This window comes from Nomia melanderi, chromosome 5, assembly GCF_051020985.1.
Source record: "Nomia melanderi isolate GNS246 chromosome 5, iyNomMela1, whole genome shotgun sequence".
Classification (NCBI taxonomy): Eukaryota; Metazoa; Arthropoda; class Insecta; order Hymenoptera; family Halictidae; genus Nomia; species Nomia melanderi.
This window is the reverse complement of record NC_135003.1, coordinates 11,311,404-11,336,599: the sequence shown is the minus strand read 5'-3', so window position 1 is coordinate 11,336,599 and position 25,196 is coordinate 11,311,404. Positions and strand designations below refer to the sequence as shown.

The following is a 25,196-nucleotide window of genomic DNA, read 5'->3' as shown; positions in this document are numbered from 1 at the left end:
GGGGATTGATGATCGAAGTTAGAGAGAGAGAACTGAAAATTTGAGAGTCGGATCGAGGACTAAGTGAAAGAATATGAATGAATGATTAGGAACGAATAAGTATGAATTTTGAATTAGGGGATCGTTTCGTTTTGTTTCGAGGAACATGTGACCAATGATATATTCAGAGGTTTCGGTAGGTTTGAAATGCGCAGGATAAATACAGTAGTCACGAGTTTAAAAGTGATAGGGCTATGTTTTTCCTCGGACAACGTTTAAGAGAGAAACGACGGGTAACACGTTTATACCGCTTCAATCCCGCGTTTAATTTTTATTACCGAAACGACAAACTCTTCCAGCCGCGACGGCTATTCGTTTTCGAAACAGGGCAATTCGAGTCCGGGCGGCTACGCGTTTAAATATACAGATAAATTCTATTTTTAATTGTGTTGACCCGTGAAACAGAGGACTGCTTCGTTACGCGGCGTGCGAGATCATTACGCGATAAAGATGATGAACGATCTGATACACGGCACAAACTGAATAACGAATCCAGAAGGATTATTGGCCGTGATAGTGTTCGATCGAGAGGCATTACATAAATTTCGTCGCGGACCCTTTAACGCTTGAGTGGACGTTGTCGTCAGATATTTTCATTTTCAAACCCGTATCGCATAAATTTGAGTATTAAAACATCGTGCTCATTACACTCACAACTCGTTTTATGACGGTGTAAGCTCTATATTGTACCTTCACGGGTTTACGTGTTACATATACTTGTTCATCCGTTTACTACCGGAAATATTAGCATTCACGTGATTAACTCTACATCGGATTACTTCGAAAACGATTCCTATTGGATTAACTCTTACGGTAATCAATCTCTATTCAAATGTCGCGACACTGTTCGAAGATTAATAGATCGATCAATCAATTTTCTCATTTGCTTCAAAAAAGAATTTCTAATTGATTTATAAACGATCAAAATCTGCGGTGGGCCGCAAAGTTTGTACACAGGTCTCGTTTCTAATGAAAATCCATAAGAGGATCCAAAGTGACAACGGGGCCGCGTGAAAAAAACACGACCCGACGCGGCTCGTGGGAATAATTCAGTCGGCTTTAGTACAGTAACTCTCCCAGCGAAAATATTTCACGGCAGGGTTCTTATTCCCGGGCCGCGCGATCAACAATTCATTCGCGCGGATGAAAAGCAGCCGGCGTCGTAATTTTCAGCTGGCGTTAACGCGATCCGGCCAAGAGGTCGGTTACGTAACTCCACGGAAAATGGTCGTAGTCAAGTGCATTGACGATGTCGGACACGCACACGTGACCGACACGCCTGGAACGGACGCACGATTGATCCGCGAAGATGAACATCTATCATCGGCCTGGTAACTGTACCGTTCCGATGGCGAATTATTTTCCCCCGACCCTCGCGATCCACGAATTACACGCCAATGTCAATCGCAATCGATCCTCGATAATTTGCGAAAATTTCTATTAATCCGTCATTCGTCGAAGCTCCGAGTAACCGAGGACAGTCCTGGAATATGATTACAACCGAGACCTTTCATCGATCCCCGGCGACGCTAATGCCGCGGCTGCCTAAACGAGAAGTAATTACCAGCCAGTGAATTTAACCGTACATCGAACGTTTAATTAACGGTCCCGGGAACCGAAAAAAATTCGGCAGAAACTGGCCAACGAAAAGGTATCCGACGCGACAAAGCGGTGGGGCAGCACGGTCCACAAAGCCCCCGTGTGTATTGATTGCGTTCTTGATTTTAATTGCCGGCCGATCGCGGCCGAATTTGCGGCTAGCCTACTTGGTAAACATTAACGCGACGACGGGCAGATTGCGCGCACCGACATTGGTAATCACGACGCGCGGAACGACAAATCCGCAATTAGCGATTACAGCTCGGCCCGGCGTCATTAATCATTCACGAGGACCGACACCCGCGAGAGCCAGCCCGCGTTCCACGGGATCGGGCAATTTTTCCCGGACGCCTTCCCGAAAATTGTTCCCCTTCGATTATTGTATATCCATCCCTTTTTCAGCTCCTTCCTCTCGTCCGTTCTCTCGCCTCGTCTCGGGATTTCCCGATCGCACTGCACCAATTCCAGGAAATTCGCAGCACTATACACACACGCACACACCAACGCCTGATTCACACAGCCCCGCGATCGCTTAAAGCGCCGTCGAAACGTTATCACATAAATCAATTTACGGAGTCTCTATTGTTATCATCACGGATGACCGAACGCGGAATCCTCTAGCGTGCGCGCACGAGAACGAGCGAGTTGCTCGGAGAGCGTTCTCGCGCGGGACAGTTTAATTTTTTAATTGTTTAAAGGGATCCGATTCGACGGGGATCAAGTGTGCGCCGATAGAAAACGCCGGTCATCGATCGGCCGGTCCATTGTTCCCGGCGAGACGCGTACGCCCGGCCGTGCCCTCCCCGTTTTCGGAACGATAAATTCGACCGCGAATATCACGAACGGCGAGCGTGAATTATTTACACGGCTGCCCGTAAGTGAAACTCTGATAAGCAAATTAGCCGAGCCGCGCGGGGATCACGTCCGTGTTATCGACGCGCGACGCGTTGACAGTGTTTCCCAGCTGCATCATTTCGACAACTGTTTTGGACTTTTACTACGAACGCTGGGGAATTTCCGGAAACCACTGCACACAGTTGGATAAACTGTACCACGGGAATGTTTGACTCGTGAATTCGACGAGGGAAGCCTCGAACGGATATGACACTCGCTTCGCTACCCTTTAGATTCGAATGTCTAATCAGAGTCTCGGGCGAATCGTCGAAGTTTCATTTATTCCAGGGAACTAGAATCGTCGGTTAGATACAGGTGTACCTTGACACTGAAAACATGCCAACTTTGGGTAAATCCCAAAAGATATCGAGGCACAGCGGCTGGTCCGATTAGAACGGAGCGTTGTTTGCCGTGGATATTAACACCGGCTCGAAACGGGTGACTCGAGTTGTCAGTCGCGGCGCGCAAACACTCGTGTCCGCGGGGAACGTGGTCTGACAGATCCGGTCGACCGTAAGCCGACTCGCGACCGAAACCGAGACAGAGCACACAGCCGCACAATACTTTCGGTAATTAACACACGTGCGCCGACCGCGGTTACGGCGACGCGCTGTTCAAACAACGCGACGGCTCGGGAATCAATGAAACGGGCCGCAGCAGGTCGCGGGGGAAAGCGCGCGCCGCGTTCGCAAAGGTTCAGCTCGGTGATCAGCACGTGATGCAGCGACGAGGCAGCGTTCTTTCCGCGACGTTCCGTCGGAGCTCGCGGAGGAGAGGCGGCGACGCACACGGAACGCCCGCACCGAGCGGCTTTAACCCGCTGACTGCCGGAGTCGCCCCTTTTCCAACCCCTTTACTCGTCCCGGACCACCCCCGAACTCGTAATCCTGCCATCCCCCCACCTTCCCCGCAGCCTCCGTCTCGTTCCCTCGCCCTCACCCCCGCTCTCCCTCTTCGACCGTCCTCCTACGTCCCGCCAACTTCATCTACGACCTCTACCTTCGCCCGCACCTTCGCAAAATCCTTCCTCTCTCGCCGGGCTACGCGATATACAGGGTGTTTTTCTGTAATCGTAGCGTAACCGAGAAGAGAAGTATTCTACGCGAGAAAGCAAGTGCAAGTACAGTGTCCCGATTCTTCGATTTAATTGCGTGGTTATCGGTCTATCAAGTTCGAGGGAAAATTGTTTGACGAGTGCTTGTAAAATCTTCCTCGTGCAATACTTAGTACAATACTTAATAGTATACTCAGTAGCTAGTATGGATACAATACTTTTACTCGATACATTAATCGCAAGCATACTTTTACATAATATTGTTCTTTACTCGTTCGACACCTTCGTGGCTGTTCTGTGATGTCGGAAACACCCTATGTATGTTGGTAGGAAAGTATCCAGTCTCCCTCGTTTCTATCACAACACGTTCCGCAGGGAGAAAATTATTAATTGAAACGTATATTGTAGGTGTGGTGGGTGTGTTGAAGCTGAGGGTTGATTTTCAAGATTTATTCGGTGTGATCGGAAATGGTCCGTCATTCGGTTTTCTGGAAGAAATATGGTTAAGAGGGAGGGTTGTTGCTGTAGGATTGCGGGTTGGTGAAAGGAAATTGAGAGGCGGAAGTTATGTGCGTTGGGGTTGCTGAAGGGAGGGATTAATTTTTGGGATTTGTTTGCTTTGATCAAAAATGGTCCGTCATTCGGGAGGTAGGAGGAAGAATATAGTTTGGTAGTATTAGAGGGTTGTTTGTAGGGTGCTAGTTGATGAAAGATAATAACGTGTGCGAAAGTCGGGGATAATTTTCGTTCGGACGTGGTGGCGAACAGTGTGTTATTTAACCTTTCTAAAAACTATACACCTGACCCTCGATTTACGCAAAAATCCGTTCCACGTGGGTTCGTTTTACGCGAATGAAAATCGCGTGAATAGAGCCTGTCGGTACAAGAGAAAACAAAAGCTGGTATAAGTTTTAGAAATACATATTTATTTCACATAGCTTAACAAAATAAATAACAATAATGACATTTTAGAAGACAAAAGTATATTTTATTCGCTGTTACTAAATTCGGATCGCGTAAATTGAGACCGCGCGTAAAAATTATCGCGTAAATAGTCCAATTTACCGCGTGAAAAAAGTTCGCGTAAATCGAGGGTTAGATGTACATAGTTGAATAAGATGAAGGGGTTGTTTGTAGGGTTGAAAGTTAGTGGAATGCTGTGTAGCGTATACGTTAATAGAGAGGAGTATATTCTTTCTGTGAAATATTTGAGGAATGCTTGTTGGAATTTGTTGCTGAGAAATACTGTCGAACAGGTAGCGCAAGATTTTTTCTTTTAGGGTTCAAGGTAGGCGGAAAGAAATTATGTGTCGGAGGTCCTATGTTCCCTGAGTATGTTAAAAGTAAATTGAACCTTTGCCAAGGGCAGCGTGATATATGTTATTTGATTTTGCTTAAAAGGTAGGAAATCGTCGCTGTTATGACGATGCGATTCCATTGTTTAAAGGGAAAAAATGTACGAGGTTAAAAATGAAAAGAAATGACACATGAAAAGGTACAAAAATCAATTTCAATGAAGCGCTTTCAGTATTGCGAAAGTTAATCAAAAACACATATACAATTTTAAATACATTCGTTTATTCCCCCGACCGAAAACAATTCATCGCGATGCAGAATTGCGTAACTGGACTGTCGGGTCAATCGACATATAAATCAATTTAACTTTCCGAAAGAAACTTGACGATGAAAGTAATTAAAAATTTATTTTATGATTTACAATGGAACAACACCTACCGGTGTCGGCATCTGTTAATACATTATTACACAAGAAAATGTTCACCCGACTTCTTGACACAGCTTCGTTCGTAAAGAGTGTCGCAACTGTTTACATTTAAAAGATAACAAGGTTTGTTTACTTAAATGTGGCCAACATCCTTGCAAATCCCACCGGAGACAAAAATATGTACAATGTCAATAACATTTACTCATGTCCAAGATTAGCTGAACTCACGTCTAAAATTAAAATGCTAAACAAAACAAACTCATTGTTTCAGAAGACAGTTGTCACAGTTATTTCTGAAACATCGTATATTCCCAAATGTTTATACAATTAACACGAGATAAAAAACAAAATACAGAGACACGTCTACAAATATATAACTAAGTACTTTTTCGATTCGACTGGAAACATTAGCAAATAGAATTGCTCCGTATCTAACCAAACACGTTTGATTTAACTTGGAATACAATCAGGCACCGTCTAATCATTTACCAATGAACGCAATTCAACGAAGAAAAAATACATTTCTACGAAAAATACAAACATTGCTAATACCGAACGCAGAAGCTCCAAATCCTAAATACTTCGAATGTCATTACCAACCGTTATCAGCTCACGCCCGACGCGGGAAGTTCAGCGGGTGCCGAGCGAACAGAAATTTGTCGCAATAAAAAGCTGAAACAGTTCGATAAGCTGTATCACGGCCGTGTATCTCCGAGCATCGATCGAACGGTATCGCCGCGGATCTAGTGTACACGCGCGATAGGCTCGACGCGGAAAAGGAGAATCGTCGGTGCACGGTTGTTTTCCCCCTTTTTCCCGGCGGCGTGGAAGACGAGCCTGGAAAGCCGCGTGAACAAGTAATACGGGATGAAGAAAACGAGATAAAATCCCATGAAACGGGAGGACGATGGAAGAAAGCCATCCGCGGTACCGACTTTCTCTTCGTTTCAGCTTTACGTCTCTGGTTGACTGGGGCGAGGAATCCCGCTTTCACGTCGGAAGTCTTCTTAAGAGGTAAAGAAGAAAAAGAGGAGCAGCACGAGATAGGGAATCTTCCTCGGAGACCTAATAGCTTTTTACGTCTTATTACTCATCGTTACTACGGGCGAGAGGAGAAACGATCGACCAGAACCGCCACGTTCTATAACGTTCGATTATCAACGGTAATCGATTCGAAAGATTTCTCGCGTGTCAATCGCGCCCGACGGCGGAGGGATCACTGACGAGCGGGAACCTTCGCGAATCAGGTTTTCACACTCTTTCCTCGGCGTCCTGTGAAACAGTTAATTGAGAGGTAGGATCGTGAGACGAGATTTTTCGGAGATACCGAATCCGAAAGAGGATTCTGTAATCGTCTAATCGCCGGTGATTGAATCTTGGGAGTCCGTGGATGGTTCCTATTGGAGAGGGAAGTAAAATGCAATTACGAAGACCTTTGTCTGTCGATAGTTTGTATCTAGAGTAGAGAATCCTGGGTACGAAGACCTTCGCCAGATGATGAAACGGACATTTGAACAATATTTTGTAGTATTCCATTGGTTTGGAATAATAGAAGAGAACGAACTTCCAGGTGAACGAAAATGAAAAGTATCGAACATTGACTATAATTAAAGGTTCCAGATATTGAACAGTTACGTTTACTATGAACATTTTTATTCGTCTCGTTCGTCGGTGCTCGTCCCGCAAATTTATTCGTTTCCCATTGATCGTCCTATCCATTACGTCAATTCATAACTGCCAATGCTTTTTAAATCCCCCTACAAATACAAACAATTAATAACGCAGCGGACTCGCGTTTATTCGCGAGCGAGCGAACTTTCAAACTGATATCCTTGAGAGGGAATTCACACGCGGAAAAAATACTCACGTTTTAACAGTCGAGTTCGATCATCGGACGCGAAATCACTTTCTCGTCGATGCGAATCGCGTTCCGCATTATGCATCACCCGGGGCGATACACGCAATACGCGTTTTTCGCGCGGGGATTCCATTAAAATTGAGATTAAAATTAACACCGTTATTCCACGTTCCGCGTGTAATTCGAGCTTCCTATAATTGAACTTTTTAATCAAGCATTTTAAGTACGTAACAGCAGTTCGAGATCCTCCGGCGGTGAACGAGCAGCGGAAGGTATCGGTAGCGCGTTCCAATGGAACATCGGAACCGTTGCCGCGTAAAAGATGTATAAAACGGCCTGGGGAAGAATCCTTATCAGTTCAAAGTGAAAAGAAAAACGAATAAGAGAAACAGCATGATCGAGGAACGGAGAACCCGGCGGGGAGGAGGAGGAAAGGCAGGGCGGGGGAGGGAAAGAGAGGGGAAGGAAAAAATGACCCGGTTTGAAGGATCACTCGAACGCTCGGATGATTGCAATCTCGATTCTCGAGAGGCGTAAATCGATTGCGCGTCTCTGGGTAACGTCGAATTCCTAATGGAGTATGAATTCTACAACGTTCCGCTTTCTGCGTTGTACGGCGCGCGGAAAAAAAAGGGAAAACAAAGGGGAAAAAGGGATCGGTTTCCGTTCGGCGGTGTTGTCGATACAAGACACAAAGGATAAAAACCGATCGATCCGAACAGAAAGAGAAGAAGAAAATGGAAAACAGGACCTGCCGCGACGCGAGCCGAGTGCATATCGAAAAATGTTTGCGTATAAACCGAGGCAAAAAGAAAGCGCACCGTAACAGGGGAGAATCGATATGTTAATGATTATTAAATTCCGCGTTCAACGTCGCGAATACAACGGGCTCTGTAACGCGTATCTTCCGGGGCGAGAATAATTTTCTGACAAATGCGAAAATAACTCATTATGCAAATTGTTTAATATAAACAATAATGCCTAGTCGAATTACGAGATCGAGAAACGTATTGTGCGTGTACCGTTCGCGCTGTTGTATTAGGTCTGCGTCCGAATCAGTAATACGAGAAATTCAGTGGGAGAGTATTCAAAATTCATAATGAATCGCATTTGATGTTTTTGAATTTGCCTCGAATTCAAACGAAATTCCTTTATCCCTGTACACGGGTGTTTTTATGACAGCGCATTCCCATACGAACGTAATTAAAAATAAGTGAACATGGTCTGACGCATATTTCGATGAAACAAACGCCGGAACACGTAACACGGATATTAAATAATTTAATATGTGTCTACGGATGTAAATTCACGAGCGAGCGTGCGATTCGAAAAAATTCGGGAATTAAATAGTAATTCATTTAATCTACTGGACGTTTCATTATGTTAAAATCTCGTGTACCAGAAACATTCTGGAACTTTCGATATTTGTGCAGCTAACTTTTGCGTATCTACAGTCTACCAATTACAACATACGTAAACGGGCACTGGCTAAACGAATAAATATCTTTGAAATTACGTATTACATTATGACGTAATATAATTTATCGAATCTCCTCTTTGGAAATGAAAAATGTGAAAGGTAATTGAATAATAGAAAGAGTACGGAAATTTCAAAATCAAGTTATTCACCGCGTAGAAATTGCAAAGCTATTTGAATAGTAGGACCGAACGAGCTGATCAGACAGACCTAACGATACTGAGCCCGGCCATTGGTCGCACGAGAATGTTCGTCGCGGCTTCTCGAATTCTATTATTTGAGGATCGAAACTCAGCCTTGACTCGGGTAGTAGAAGCGAATCGGCTTATGACTCCGCCGGCAATAGTGCGCGCGCCGCAATTTAATCAGAAATTTAATTACAAAGAGCGTTAATTACTCGAACTTTAAAGCCCTGTCGCGATGATACACCGTGCTTAGTTTACGGAAAGAGTCGAAATGACTCTCGAAAGCTTTCTCCGCTCACAAGAAGTTGTGAAGCGAATAGAATTAAAACGAGAACATTTTGAGTTTCTCTTTAAGATAAATAATTCAATTTTTCCATTGCAAGCTGCAGAAGGTAATATGTAATTTTATTACAAACTACCCATTGTATACTGCAAAGATTCGATCCAGGTCAATAGCTAATTATATGTCATATTACACCACAGCTTATTGAACTGTAATACATCCAGTGAACCACTAAACCATTACTTCACATATTAATTCACCGAGGACTGAAACTATTCGCGAACAACTCGTTTAATGTATGCCAAATCGTGTACGGTGAAATTTCAATCGCCCAATGAATGTAATTGATTTTGCGTACTGTTGTGGAACAATTGCCGTCGTGTGACTAAACATTTCACAGTTCGGGTTGATTAATATTTCCTTGCCAGATACGTCTGTTTTTTTTTTCGAACTCATACCGTATGTGGAATTTTCAAAACATCTACACACCAGTTGACAAGGAAAAACGATAGTACACGGGAAAACTGGTCTGAAATCGATACTGTACGCGACATGTGTTTTAATAGTGGCGCAATCAAAAGGGGAATGCTGTTATGACCCTCGAACCTAGGATTTACATTGAATAAAACGGATTAAACAGACAATTCTCGTGTTTAAATTCAGTGCGTTACAGAATCTCCTGGAACTATTTATTCCATTGTGTTTTTATGAACATTAGCATTTATATTTGACCGTATAAAGTTACAATTCTGATGGTCAAAGCAAACCCGACAACTGGCATGACCCCGATAGCAAAAGAGACTCCAACAAGGCAGGCAACCCTGACAGCCCAAGGCTGTTGCCGTACTCAGGCTGTGAGGTTCAACGTTCAATGGTAAAGGCACTTGCCAGAGCCAACATGCGCGGGATCAAGCTAAAACTGGAGGGTCTAACTCCTCAGTTAGCAACTGGACAGCGCTGCGGTAGCCCAGCTACATCTGGAGCTGACCATTCCGGCTGTTTCCTTTACCTAGACCTAACTTGTCCAATGATTTTATGAGCCACAAGGTTTTTACTTAAGCCTAACAAGTGTACCTAGAAATTTAACATATATCGCTTTATAATATACAATGTTAAAAATTGTTTCATTTCAATTGTTTCATTTCAAATAAACAAATTCACATAACGGTACCAATTTTCCAACATGGCTGCGTCGGTACTTTTAATATTAAGTAATAATATGGAACTAACCAGACAAGACATCTCTTACTTTGGTAATTACCGTGTTGATTTAGTTGCTCAGAAGCCAATGCGGTTAAGTCTACTTTTTATATTTTCTGATTCTTCTAAATGTTAATGGAATATATATTCTTTTTAGTTGTTACAGGATATACTCGTCTCTTCGTTTTTTCTAGGTTAGAGAGCCCATCTTTTTATAGCTTCTGAATATATTGCATACAAATTCCAGGAGCCGGAACATGAATTTCCTCAATTTTTGTTTTCTGAAGACATAATGACGTGTCAATCAAAGCCAACAGTTTCGAATCTGCGAATGATCCTCTCGTCGATATTAAAGGCAGAAGTAAGCATTGAAGTCAAGCAAGTAGGCAAATCCGATGTAAAGTACATCCCCGAGGTGCAGCATGTCGCTTCGCGACCAAACTACTGCGCTCTAATTCTACAAAGTTATATACTTACGCTATACGCTTTGTAATCCACGAAAAACTAAATGCGCACGCTCTGGGATTGAAGAAACGAAAAAATGCAACAGTAATTGTAAAAATAATTGTCGATCCATCCATATATGTACTGTGTTGTTAATGAATGAAATACCTATTGTTGTGTCTTTGAACTGTCATCGAACCTCGACAAAAATGACAAACGTTTCAAAAATGTTCGCAAATAATTCAAATTATTTTTCTATTGCGCACATGTAAATTCACCGTTCGAAAATATTTCATTACCTTCGTGGAAAATGGACGTAATATTCGGATAAAAATTCAGACGTAGAACTCGTACGTTCCACAACGGCTATGAGAAATAATTAATGTCGAAGGATATTTTCAAGGTAGACAGCGCTTAGATTCTGGTAAACGAAAAATTTTCATTTGTATGCATGTATATTCTATCGAGCTGTTCCGATATCCATGAGTCTTCCTTTGTTATTACTAGTTGCAGCGTTTCGACGACGAAATCCCGTCCCGGCTCGATCCCATCTTGCATCAGGGCGTAAGAAAATTGAAATTTCCTTTAGCGATGCATGCGGCGAACGCGTTGGGACAACGGAACCAATGGATTCACGGCGGATGTCTAGGAACCGGGGTTAGATCCGAGCAGATCGGAAGCGGGGGCATAAACACTCGAGGCACAGGACACCAATCGCAACGCGCTATTCCATGGGAATGGACCGAACGCAATCGCGTTTATATACTCATGGCAATCAGCAAGTTCGTGATCTCTTCAAGGTCAACGCTGCACCAATCCGCGATCCTTTCGATATACTATTTTCCGAAACTTATCATTCGCAACATTAATGTTTAAAAAAATCACCGACAAATCTTTGGTACTCGGAACGTGAAAACATTCGAACAGTTGCATTGCGATTGAAAGAATTCAAATGAAGGAAATGAAATATCGTCTTCGATCGATTAAAGAAACGCATCGCTAAATCCTTGCGAAAGTGGATTTCCCGTCTATCCGTCTGTAAAACAGATAACTAATCCCAGGAGAATTTCGTTTAATCCGTCCACCGGTGTTGTAAATCTCCGCGATGCTCGGGATTAGATGCACTTCGGTCGTGATAAAGCGCAAGTAGTCTGGGGCACCTCAAACGATAAATAATTTATCGTTGAAGAAAATGTGTACGTTTCTCTTCGGGGGGGAAATCCTTGGTTAAATTCGACTTCAATGAATCTCGCCGCTACGTCCAAGTGTCATCTCTGCGTAATTAGTGAACTGCAGATTCTTGTGCGTTTGCAGATTGTGCGGTTCGTTGGCAAAAAGGAACAGATCGAAGCGGCAGAAATGCTAGCGGAATTTCAATTATCTTTATACATCTCTGACTTTGCCGAAGCTGATACCTTTGGGACGACTCAAAAAGTATTTACGCAACGGAGAACCACAGTAGCAAAATGACAGAACGCGGAGAACTTCAGGCAAAAAAGAACTGCGCTCGCGGAGCAAGAATGTCGCTCGAATTTCAGTATCGTTATCTGTTCCGCTGGCAGATTTCGTCTTCAATCCTTTTCAGCGTCCGAGCAGCCACTTCCCCTTTACCTTGGGGAGTGATAGCTTTCGAAACGTTACATTATATACGGGGAGCTCCTTTCTCTAGGCGAATCGGTTCATCTTCGCTTCCTTTGCCGGCTGGCGAAGCGCGAAGAGGAAGGAAGAAGATAAGAGAGCTTCGTAGGACGAGGCAAAGGAGCACGGGAGCGAACGATAAAGATGAGGCGAGCGAAAGCCACGACGAAAGAACAGAGACGGATGGAACAAGAAAAACACAACCGCACAGGAGAGTATACACAACGTATTATCTATACGCGACGAGTTTATGAGCCCCGACCCCATCGTGTCTGCGCTCGCGTTCCGCGCCGCGTCTCGTTGTCTCCTTAAAAGTAAAATGTAATCCCCCTCGTGCTCACGTTCTTCGCAAGTGTCGGTACCTTCCAGAAATATTTGTACACGACAGTCTACGGGGTGCGCGAAGAACAGTTGTGCGACGAATACCTTATGGAACACTAAATAAACAATTTTTGAAGATATCATTTAATCTGAAATTATGTATTTTGTAGAAACTTAACTATGCTTGTGATTGGACGAAAATATCCTTGTATTTATATTTGTAGATATATTTATAGCGTCTCGTAGTCGTGTAACAGTGTGAATGCTTGCAAGTAGAAATAGTAGGTTATGGTCAGACGTATTAGCCAAGTTGTCCATAAGATGATTACGCTACTGTACAATGTATTCCTATGAAATGCGGTTCTCAATAAAAGAATGTGTATCATCTAATAAAAAAAAGGCGAGGTTGATATTTGCGGTAAAAGCTCACGTATGAATGATCGCCATAGCACGCTCAACTCTTTGTTTCTCGCGTGTAATGCGTCAGAAGGCGTTCCCGCAAGGTAAAGGATCACCTTTCGATACGAATACAATGATAATTTTTCAAAGCGAGCTATTGCTGGCATGTTCGTACAGGATTCCTTATACTTTCTCCAAGGTATCCTGCGGAAACACGTTCCACTCTGCTGTCAGTCCGACGTTTCGAAGGAAAGTTTGACGAACGTTATAAAGCATGCAGAGTACCTTTCAGGTGGATTAATAGGACGACACTGTTAAGCATAACCTGACAAAATTACACGGAACTTCCTACGTAAAGCGAATGAACGAAGTAGCATTTCGTGTACGACAGCAGAATAGCTTTCTGTCTGCGATAAGGGCCCTGCTGAGCCCCTTAGTCGTCGCGGAACTAAGGAAAATGGTGTAAACGAATGATCGAAACTTTCACTGTACCACCTTATCGCAACAAAATATGTTCAGACTACGTAATTCCTGCGTAAATCAACTCTTTCCTCGTCTGGCTTGCATAGAATTGGTAGAAAAATAAACTCCATTAGACAGAAATGAAAATCATCAAAATTCCAACTTCAAATGACAATTCAACCTTCACATGTTTGACTCGCATCCCGTCTATCAATACTCCTATTCCCTACAAATTTCCTATACTCCACAGCTCCGTACTTTCTACGCACGATTGCAAAACGGTCACTAAACAATTCTCAGAACACATTAACGCATTGTTGGTCACCGGTTAACTCGTGTCTGCACTTGCATTAGCCATTTCAATTTTTGGAACACAGGGCAATACAGAACATTTCAAAAGCAAAATATTCAAAATTATATTTCAATGCATTATATGTAAATATATTATATTGAAGTTTATTTGGATTGTTTCATTCTCATATTTAATAGCGAAATAACAACCATGAGATAGCTTCTGCATGGAATTGCCGGTCAACAATGTGTTAAGACCATTACCTTACAATACCCGAATCGACGCGAAAAGCACAATTTATACGACCGCCTGCGGTAGCGAGACGACTAAAAATAGACCGCGTGACGGAGCACCGTAAATCAAGCAGCGATCCTACGAAGGTATGCGAATGGTACGCGTTGGGCAAACAGCCGTCCGCGAACCCGCGATCAAACAACCGGCAACCCGTCTCGGTTCCCACCTGCTCAGTCGCGCATTCGCTGTCCTGTTTTAGGACTAACACCCGCCTAACCAGGATCTCGATCCATTGGACTCGATAATAAGCGCACCTGGTCAAATTCAATTATACGACTCCCGAGGGCGGCTAATCCAACTTGCAGGTCATCAAGTCACGCGGCGGAACTGGCTCGAAGACCGAGCGCCGGTCGGCCGCAACCGGCCGTACGTATCAAATATTGAAGTTCCCGGATTGCGGCTGGCCTGGCCCCCGGGAACACCAAATAACCATCGCGGACGGAAAACGCGGGAAGCCTCGGCGAAACGCGCGGCAGCGACGGTTTACCCTGATTTACATGGACAACGGGTGAAGTAAGATACGAGGGGGGCGCCGAGCTTCAGCCACGGCATCAAACTTCTAAAGTCAATTCGACGCGAGCCTCGCTGCGCGCTAAACGAACGCTCAACACTGCGACACTGAATCTTCTATGATACTTTGCTTATCGCCCCGTGTTTTCATTGTTTCGAGCAAACACGAGGTGAAATCCGCGTGCAGATGATGTTAATCCTTCGCGGACGGGGATTCTTTGAAATATTCCAAGCCCTCAAAATTAAATTATACATCAAATGCTTAAATATTCGATCGGAAGAAAATATACTGATCTCTTGTTACTTGAGTAATTAAATCGTTTGTTTGTCATTTTGAATTCTGAATGTTGAAATTTGATCTCGACGGGATGATGATATCTGTTAAAGAGTTGAACGGTCTGAATTATCTTCGCTTGCACGTTTTGGTGGAATAGCCTTTTCTTAATTGTAGCCCCATGCAGGCTATATGGTTTTTAAATGAATGTAAAGTGAAGGATATTTGTAATTTTCCATTGGATTTTTACGTAGAACGAATATTTTACTCCTTAAATGTTTAACAATTGTACAGCCCCATCGATCCGCGAAAACATTTGTATTATATATCGCGAGCGAATTTCACTGCGGAAGCCGTACCTAACTTTCCGAACGATTATAAAAGCCGGGAAACTGGCTGTGCAGTGTCCAGGCTGGAACTTGCACCGTGTCCTGCGAGCAGAAATAAAAATATATTGTGCACGGCCGCGAGTGCAAGGATTTTCAGAGCAGGTGAGTAGCCAGTGTATTAATGTTTTTCCCGAGTAATTCCACGCCTCTTGCTAGCGAACCCACGTCCAGTAGATTCCGGTGTGCACTTTGTTAACAATACACGAATATTTCACGTTCCCAGGCGGTATGCCATTCGGCCACGCGACACATAAATCCTTAAACCTTCAACTGCGCAAATATGCAATATTTCTTCGTATTCGATACTCGCGGAACGTACGCGTTAATTGATATCGATCGGCGGAAAAAGGTGGAACTAAAGATGCGATTAAGTTGTCCGATGAAAAAGGAATTGTTAATTAAAAATACATTCGACGAAAAATGAAATATTTGCTGAGGCGCCCGCATGTGTTTCATATAAACCGTACAACGGAACTGTTCATTAATCCAAGTGATTTCTTTGTCAACAAAAACGCAGATACGCGTAAAATTGGAAACTCTCATTTCGTAAAATTTCAAACGCTTTGTTTACTCGGCAAACATGCGTGAACTTTCGAACGTTTTTTGGGAAATAAATTAATTCGTGAACGCAAATATTTTATTTCGTGGATCTGTGTGCTGAGCGTCGGCATGAAAGTTATAACAACTTCGTTGCGGAGAAGTATAGTATAATAGAAAATACAAATATACAAAGGGGCAAACATCGTTTGAAAATTTTAATTATACAACTCTGTTGAAACGGTGCAAATCGAAATTGCACAAGTTCGGTGGAATAAGTAAACGAAAAAAAAAATGGAAAACAAGTCGACATTACGTTCCATTCTACTTGACCTTTCATTATTTTTCTCAGTATCGATGAAATCTGCGTGAAACAATTCCTTTATGTGAAATGTTTGCACTGTTTTACGAACAAACAGTGCAAAGAATCATGTTCTCCTTTTCTGAAAACAATTACTGCAACCACAATTCAACTGTCTTTTATGTTCCATTGTGTTGCACTCTCAGCGTCCACGTTCTACGTGGCAAAGATTGTGCCGCTAACAAAAAACATGGCATAAAAAAGGAGTGCAGCGTTGAACAAAATAAAAGCACTAAATCCGCATTGTTAGTATTTCTCAATTTACTGAATATATTAATCCATTCTGAATTTCATTATATTTTATGTATCGGTTATATTAAATCATTTTCAAACTAATTGTAAACCAATTCCATACGTTTATCTTTGAAACGGTGAATTCTCATAAATATTCATAGGGAATGTTTATATAGTTATTATAATACGAGGAAATCGACGAAGCGTGACACTAGAGAGAGAGAGAAAGAGAGAACACTTAAGTTATTTGGCTTGATATCGATAAAACACGTATGTATTTTGACATAATTATCTCTTGTATCAACGTGCAGCCGATCGGTGCATCATAAAGATTCTTATAGGACTGTCCTGCAGCTGCGTAATCATCACGATGGCGCTTCTGGGATTACATTTTACGCTGTTGAGCCAGTATGTCGATACGAAAAGTTTCGAGTGGACACCGATCCTATCGATGATACTTTATGCAATGATATTCATCGGAATTGTATCAGTTCCAAACACAACGCTCGTCATACTTCTCCCATACGATTTAAAGAATATAGCCGGATTAATGTATACCGTTGCATTGGTACAACGAGTTTGCATACATTTCGTAGTTACCAGCGTGCATAGAATATCTCATAAGGGCAAATATAAATTTTGAACTCCACTGAAAGGGACGCAAATTTTTCAAGAGATTATATTGTAATAATAAATGTCGACATTTCATGCGGTTAAGATCTTCTAAGAAAAGATTAAGAGAATGAGTTAATTCTGAATGCAGCAGTTAAGTAAAAAGAAAAAGAAGGAAACGTAATAAATAGATAAAGTAGTAGCTAATTCAATAAAAATATGAGCGAACAGAATGCTGCAGGAACACATCGTCGAATCCACGGTTCACAGTATAGATTATGCAAATATCGAAAAACTAATTTAAATATAATTACCTTTCAACCGTGTGGCAGCACAAATAACACTACATTGCTGTCATATTTATTAATATTATACGGACGCACGCAATAGAAATACACATGACATAGACCATTATTTACATTCCAACTACAATACCGTCCCGCGTCACTCCAGTTCGTTGTGCAATAACGGAAACGTCATCGGTCATAAACATTTAGTGCTGTTATTTGACTCTAACCGGAGGCAATTCACACGGTAATACACGTGCCTTATCTTATCATGGAGAGAGCCGGTAACTAACGAAAAGTGTAACAGTTTTTAATTCGACGTGTCGGGGTCGCGCGAAACGCACAAGAGTCTGATCGATTCCGTTGAACCTGAACTTGACGTTGTCATTGAAAATAATAGAAAAAATACGTGTTGCCGTGTATTTTAAAAATGTTTTATTGCTTTGCATGCTTCGTCACATCGTTGGTTAAATATTTAATTCTCTCGGAAGGTAATTATCGTGCCGATATCGTTTAATACGCTACCCACTGGGTTACATTTACGTATGACGTACCCGCCGACGACGTGACTGGTACGAATTGTTCGAAATTAATAAAGCGGCACGTTGACAGACTTCCTTCGTCAAATTTACATTGGAATTACGTGTGTCACATGTTGGCCTGATAAGGCTGGAACAAATACAACTTTCTCATCACAAAAGAATCTAAAAATATATTGATCCCCACTTTCCACAATTTATTGTAAGTACTATATAAAAAGCAACTTAAGAATGGGCGTACTTCCAGTAGAATCGCAGGCAGCACACCTCGATTGACAAATTTGTATACTCGGTTCGGCAGTGATGTGTATACAATTTATTCTTGACATCCGATCTTTGTCTGTTATTCTAATGAAAATGATTCATATAGTTTCCTCATCCATCGGAATAATTAGACGTTAAGCTGATGTGAAAAGATCGTTGATGTATTTATAACAGCTGCGATCGACTGTAAAAGTACGTAATCTTCTAAATTCACGGGATTCGTCGTTGTTAACCTTAGAATTTCGATCCTGTCACTATTATTTGTTTCATTTGAACTTCTTAGCACTACAATGCATCTTTTAATTAATTCGAACACTGCACACGATAACACCGTTATCACTAAACTGTTTAATTATACAAAAACTGTTCCTAGTGATAGGTCTCATATTTATTTTGGCCGGAGGCAGCATGAAATTTCATTTCTTGTGTTGTTTCTTAACAAACGATGCAGCAATGCGGAAACGCATACAGCTGTTATCTTATCAATGAGATGTTAATATTCCCCTTTTTTCGTACGTTGTGAAGGTATTGGTTTCTGATGCAAACTGGACTCTTGTCAGTCGGCTCGTATCTTGAGAGAGGTTACCATGACGGTGGAAATGGGCGAGAAGCAGCCTAAGAATGTAACGTGGCCACAGTGGGTGGCCAGTATCGGAGGTAAACAGATTCAAATGTTACAATTAATACAGACGAAACGTGTAGTTTAGTGTACGCGAGGATACACGCTTTCCTCTTCACTCGATATTTGTGACTGTGCAAACTCTGTGAAGCCTAATACCGACACAAGGAACTTCCAAATGCTAGACAAACATAAGCATGATATACTACTGTAGCGTCGTACGTTCCGGCACTTTAACTACCGATTACATTTTTGCAACAGAAATGTAGGTGATTGTTGATTTAATACGGAATCAATGTACGGAATAACTGTTGGATAAGAAGAGGAATATTATATGTTTCTAACGAGAACGGGAAACTGTAGATGCACTTTTTTACTTCGTAGTGCCGGTCATTTGACCGGACGTGGTATGTTTAGCATTAAATTATAGAAGTAAAATACTGTTGCGATATATCGAACACGGATCTCCAATGTTATGCAGGGGTGAATCGATCTTTACGATTTGAAGATGGTTTGAACGAAATGATCGTTAAGAGACAATCGAAGAAATGAGGAGAAACGGGAGTCTCCGGTGAACCGCGAACGCGAACAGATGTGTAACGCGCTCCCGAAAGCTATTCTAATATTCTCATTATATATTCATTCTGTTTGAGTGCAAAATAAATTCGGAATATTTTCTCCTGTGTCGTGCAATTTTAAATAAACTATACTCGTTTTCATGCATAAGATACTTCCCAACCTACTCGTTCAGTTCACAAACCATTGATCTTCAATTTGTTCGCAGTCACGCTGCTAATTACCGAAGTAGGATTCATGGGAGGATGGTCGTCTCCGTATTCAGAGAAACTAACATCACCGGAGTCAACTATCAAGATGAGCAGGGTGGAATTGTCTTGGGTGGTGTCCTTGCTAAACCTCGGACGACTATTAGGAGCTATCAGCGGCTCGCTGTGCGTCAATTATTTAGGCAGCAAAACATCCCTCTTGGCATCAGCGGTTCCAACCGCTATGTGCTGGGTGTTTGTGGTCATAGCTGACAACGTATGGTGGCTGTACGGTAGTAGATTCCTCGGTGGATTAAGTTTGGGCATGCTGTACAGCAGTTTTTCCCTTTACCTGGGAGAAGTAGCCGATCCCAGTATCAGAGGAACGCTGGTAGCTATGAGCATGGGCGGTGTACCAATCGGCACCTTTGTAATGAGCACCATGGGAGCATACTTGTCGATGGATGTATCGGCCGCCATCTGTTTAGGTCCCTGTCTGATCGCAATGATCCTCTTTCTTTGGATGCCCGAGTCACCTCACCACTTAATCACGAATGAGCAGTACGAGAAAGCGAAGTTATCCATTCAGTGGTATCATAGAGGCTGCGACGTGGAGACGGAGTTCGCATCCTTGAAGAAGTTCATCGACAGTTACAGCGGGCGGACATTCCTGGAGACTCTGAAGGAGTTCAAGACTCCTTGCTACAAGAAGTCGATGCTCCTCATACTGTTCCTCTTCGCGTACAGTCAGGTAACCGGTGTGAACAACGTGTTCTTCTACATGGAGGCGATCCTGAAGAATGCTCAGGTGACCATGATCCAGCCATCGATCGCGGTGGTCATCATTTTGGGAGTCGGTATCATTGGTCCTTGCGGATCTATGATCCTGATGGACAGGTTCGGAAGGAAGCTGTTGATGATCGTATCCTCAATCGGTGCCATAATATCGCTATGCTCGTTGAGCCTCGTGTTCCACCTGCTGCGCTCTGGCTTCCAGTCAACCGTACTAGAAGGACTATCAATCATTTCAGTGCTCTGTCTGTACATCAACGTGTTCCTGGGCATCCTCTCTACGCCGCCCACGATTCTCAGTGAACTGTTCCCCTCGCATCTGAAATGCATCGCGGCCTGTTTCGCGAGCTGCGTGGCTGGCATCTCTTCGTTCATTTCTGCGTTTACTTATCTACCTCTGTTGGATCTGCTGACCGAACTATACGTGTTTTTTTTCTACGCTTTGTTCATACTGTTCGGACTGCCGGTCCTAATGTACTGCGTGCCGGAGACCAAAGGGCTGTCTCTGCAAGAAATCCAGAGACGGCTGGTCAAGAAGCAGTAAACCTGTTAGAACATTTAAACGGTGGAAATTTACACTCCGATCTGTTTGCGGTGTAAATGCACAGCATGTGATTGTTGGAATAAACTTGCAGAGTCATTCGCTAATCGATGAGTGTAGTTATGTCTGAACTTGGACGACTATCGACTTGTAAATAAATTATGTATGCGATTCTACTGCTCATATCAGTTAGATAAGAACGTTGCTCGAAAATGTGATATTTGTTCTTTTTTGTTTTTTTTTTAATAAATATAATACCGGTTGAAAGCGGAGCTCAGTAAGGTTCTTATGACGGATTCCGCGAGGATTCCGTTTTTCTTTCAAAAGTCTCGGACCCCGAGATATTTCATTTGGAACGGATGGGAGCGCGTCGCGGGGAACTTTTCTGGTAAATCCAAAAAACTCGAAGGAAGCCTCGGCTGATAATAAAAGGAGAGGTCGCACGACGCCCTGTTGTTCTTTTGCCTCCCATTCTTCCCTTAACCGAGAAACGATGTAGCTATTTCTCTTTTGAGGCGGACGTACGACGTCGTAACGCCGACGATGGAACTCGGCCAGTTTCATATTTTACAAGACGATATTTCAAGCTGGTGCTCGGCCACACCGATGGAGCGGGAGGTGCTACGGTCCCATGGCGGCACTGGTGAAAATTGGATGCTACCTTATCTCGTTCGGTTCATTGCCGATGGCGCCACCGATGACTCTCGCGTTTAACATTGCACAGGGTGCTTCGTGATTAGTGGACGACACTTCGGCCATCCATTTACCGGAGTTGTTCGAAGCGCAAAGTGTCATCTGACATATTACTCGGGAATGTGACCGGTCGCTTCGAAATTCGTTTGATTCCGCGGCGAATGTTCCATTCGGGAAATTGAACTTTATTACGAGTGGTCGGCTGTATTGATCATCGATGGTCGTAACCGATTGAAGCAACTGATTTAAATGAACTGTAATGCAGGTTACGAGTATTATATCTTCATTAAAAGTGATAAAATTCATCGAACGATATTATAGAATGATTGTTGGCGCAGCACAAAACATGAAACTTTACAAGCAGGCCCAATAGAAAGTCCCTTAGCGTCTGACATGCGATAAACCAGAGGTCCTGGACATATGTACATAGCGGATCGAGTCAATTTAAAAAGACAATGTCCAGATCTCCGGATTTATGCAAGCCCTGGATTTTTCCGTGGCACATGACGTCATCATTGTCAGGGAGTAAGCAGCATACCCCCCCACGAATTTCCCCCAAATACAGTTTACCAAAAACGCCACCGAGGCGAGCAAGAAAAATTCAGAAACGAGGAGATCTCATCAAGACAGCGACCGAGAAACATCTAATTGTAATCGCATACGAATATTAAAGTTTTCCTTAAACATTCTTGTACCATTCATTCTGGGAGTCACGTCTTCCTCTCCTACAAATGAACGATCTTCCATCGCGATTAAATTTGCATTAGAGGTGAGCATTACAGATCGTACAGTTCACATTCGCGTCGCGAAACTTTACTCACGCCGTAACAGTGATATTAGATAATGCATGTCAGTAAGTTTCTTCTATATTGACAGTTTCTTTGTTGCAATAATATCTCCGTTTCTATGTTCACCTTTTCCAACGTAGTCATACATTGTTACTTGTTCAGAATTTCTAAAGGAATCTTTGTAAACTTCGTAATACAAACTTAAACGAAGGATATCGATTACGTAAACGCAACCCTCCTCTGTAACGAATGTTTCACATATCCTCGCCTCCTCCAGGCAACTCAGCTAATTAACATTTTAAACTCATTACTATGCAACCCAATTACTGGGTGGAAGAGGAGCGTGAACCGACCAATAACTATTTACTGCATCCGCCGCAGGATAATGGAAACGGGTCGACTGCCTTCTGACATACCACCGCCGTTAAATTATTCGGATTTACGGTAAGCCGATTCTAAGCGAACCGCGGGCGAGATACAAGATTACACGAATCATTCTAATTAATGCCGTGCCGGTTGTTAGATCCAGATCGAGAAATCACGGGGACAGCATTTAATAACGCGGCCCCGCCCCGATCGTCTCATGAAATATTCATATTACTCTTTTCAGCGGCGTTATCGGCGCATTGACTTCCTTTACGGCTTTTATGCTTTTGTCGGCCGGGTCGTTACGATTTACCGGGCATAAAAAAATATCGTAAAGGAAGCGATCGCCACTCGGATATAAACTGGAATATTCAGCGGGACGTTCGACGGACAATCGCGTATGAAACGCGGGGACAAACGGTCCTATGGCTCAGATTAATACGTACGTACGCGATTAACGATTGTTCCTGTTTTACAAGAGTATAATCTACTTCCTTAGGAATCATAATGCAGTGAGAAGAAGTTTATGACGCGTCCATTATATCTGAGAATTTATGAACAAGTGTTATCTTTCAGCTGTTGATAAATGGTGCTGGAGGGGATTAAATTTGTTAGATTCCTCGCGAAATGATACGTCCCGCTTGAGACGGATCGCGACAAGTGAAATTACGTAACAGTTCTACTAAAGATATCGAGAATTGTTAGGACGCGACAAATCGCCAGCAACGTGGATTATTGAAAAGACACGATTGTAATTTTTTCGACGCGTGTCACCGCTACGATGTGATTAAATCACTGGCCAAACAAATACAATCGCGAAGCGTGAAAACATAATTAAGCTGCAGATAAAAAGTCGAGCGTAATCCGGGTTAGGGGTTACGGTGGACAAGCTGCAGGATTTTCCATTAAAGTCCAGTTCAAGCTTTCCCGCCCTCGAACCGTAAAGAATGCAATTAATGTCCGCGCTCTTCCGTATAATCTGAATGCAGAATCAGTCTGGATGGTCCATAAACTCGCGGGCAGGAACCGATGCGATGGCAGCTAAATAATACAGGCTTCTTCGTTGAACTGCTGCGCGAGCAGGGGCGAGACCATGAAGATGTCTGATGCCACCTTAAACCCTTCTCGGGGACAAACGAGATAGTTTATCGCTCGCGCGGATATAAACGCTTCTCTTGACAAAGCCGCGGAAATTGTACGCTCGAAGGCACACATTGTACATCAGTGGCTTCCTTCGAGTCGCTGACACACACGGCCAGTTTTCATCGTAAAGCCGACGCAGCGTGGAAACCATTTCTGAACTGCCCGGGGAGCTTATATTCTCGACGGTGGCTCGTTAGATTATTTTTCATCAATTAGGTGGAGGAACAATGGAGACTAGAATCACATTCATTTTATCGTTCAGAATAATGTGAACTGAAGAAAAACGAAACAATTGAACACAGCAGTCCATCGAATGCATCGTGCGTTGTATTTTTAAATAACGTGCACGTTGAATTATATGAAATATAATATGAAATATAATATCAAACACAAGGAAAATATTTAGAAAATTTCGATTACAACGACTCGCTCGAGGAACGCGGAACATTGTCGGTGATAATTGCTGCCAGGATTCTTAACTAACCGTCCTCCTACAGGCCCCCGTGTCCGTTTCAGAACTGTTAATCGCTTTAAAGTAGTCTGCGATTAAACCGAGTCGATTATCCTGTCAAGCCCCGCTCCAGATTCCCTTATCCGAAACTAATTGTGGGAGAATAAGTCTGGCGATGCCGGCCGAAATTATATCCGATTAAACGTATCGCTCGCCGGGAAACGTAAAATTTAACCGAGCGCCGCGCTTTTCATCGAATCGCCGCCCGTATTCCTCGAAAGCTTTTAAAACCGGCTGGCATTAAGTCCCGGTTAATTCTGAAAGTTTCAACGATATCCGTCCATCATTCCGCGAAATGAACTTCCGGCGGCCACGCGTCCCGATTAACGAGCTGTCACGTGAAATCGATAAAAGGGACGGCAGTTCGTGACAGGCTAGGGCCGAAACCGAAACGAAACTGTGCGGCCATTCATTTCCTTTCGCCCGGCACCGACACAGATGAGTTTAATTTACCACGACTGCAGTCTTGGAACGAACCACGACACAAAGGCGCGCGCTGTGGGTTACGGGAGGAAATTATCGCCGCTTCATTTCGCTTGAATGTAAATGGATTTATCCTGCGACATTGTCCGGCCGCCGCTTTCACCGACGTTTACGTAATTAAAGTAAAGGGCGGCCGGATCTTGAATACGGTTATATTTTCAGCACACTCGACGTTGTCGCGGCACCTTCGTGTCCCTTTAAATAGAACGACAAGATAAACTTTGTGAAAATTGAGGGTGTCGGGGAAGAATATTTAACAACAGAATAATGCTTCCACGTAGGGAAAGTACGTTTAAATTGAATTATGAAATTAGATTGCAAACGGGT

At 43.0% G+C, this 25,196-nt stretch overlaps 2 protein-coding genes across 5 annotated transcripts in view; one reads left to right on the top strand and one right to left on the bottom strand.

Moving 5' to 3' along the window:
- Window positions 1–25,196, bottom strand: part of dlg1 (MAGUK family member discs large 1) — a 660,262-nt gene that overhangs the window by 586,689 nt on the left and 48,377 nt on the right. The window lies entirely within an intron of this gene.
- Window positions 18,153–21,331, top strand: LOC116430817 (facilitated trehalose transporter Tret1). Of its 2 annotated transcripts, XM_031985423.2 has the most exons (3): window positions 18,153–18,361; window positions 18,695–18,826; window positions 19,573–21,331. In XM_031985423.2, exons 2-3 carry the CDS (start codon window positions 18,757–18,759, stop codon window positions 20,886–20,888), a joined length of 1,386 nt encoding a protein of 461 aa, XP_031841283.2. In that variant the 5' UTR covers window positions 18,153–18,361; window positions 18,695–18,756; the 3' UTR covers window positions 20,889–21,331. The 2 variants fall into 2 exon arrangements, with proteins under 2 accessions (XP_031841283.2, XP_031841281.2); XM_031985421.2 differs by lacking the exons at window positions 18,153–18,361; window positions 18,695–18,826 and adding an exon at window positions 18,833–19,195.

What these genes read in the sequence shown, in the direction of transcription:
- LOC116430817 (XM_031985421.2), top strand. Translation starts at nt 19,123, where the DNA reads ATGTTTCTAACGAGAACGGGAAACTGTAGATGCACTTTTTTACTTCGT. An exon ending in CGGTCATTTGACCGGACGTG is followed by an intron (nt 19,196 to 19,572) that starts GTATGTTTAGCA and finishes ATTTGTTCGCAG; the next exon opens with TCACGCTGCTAATTACCGAA.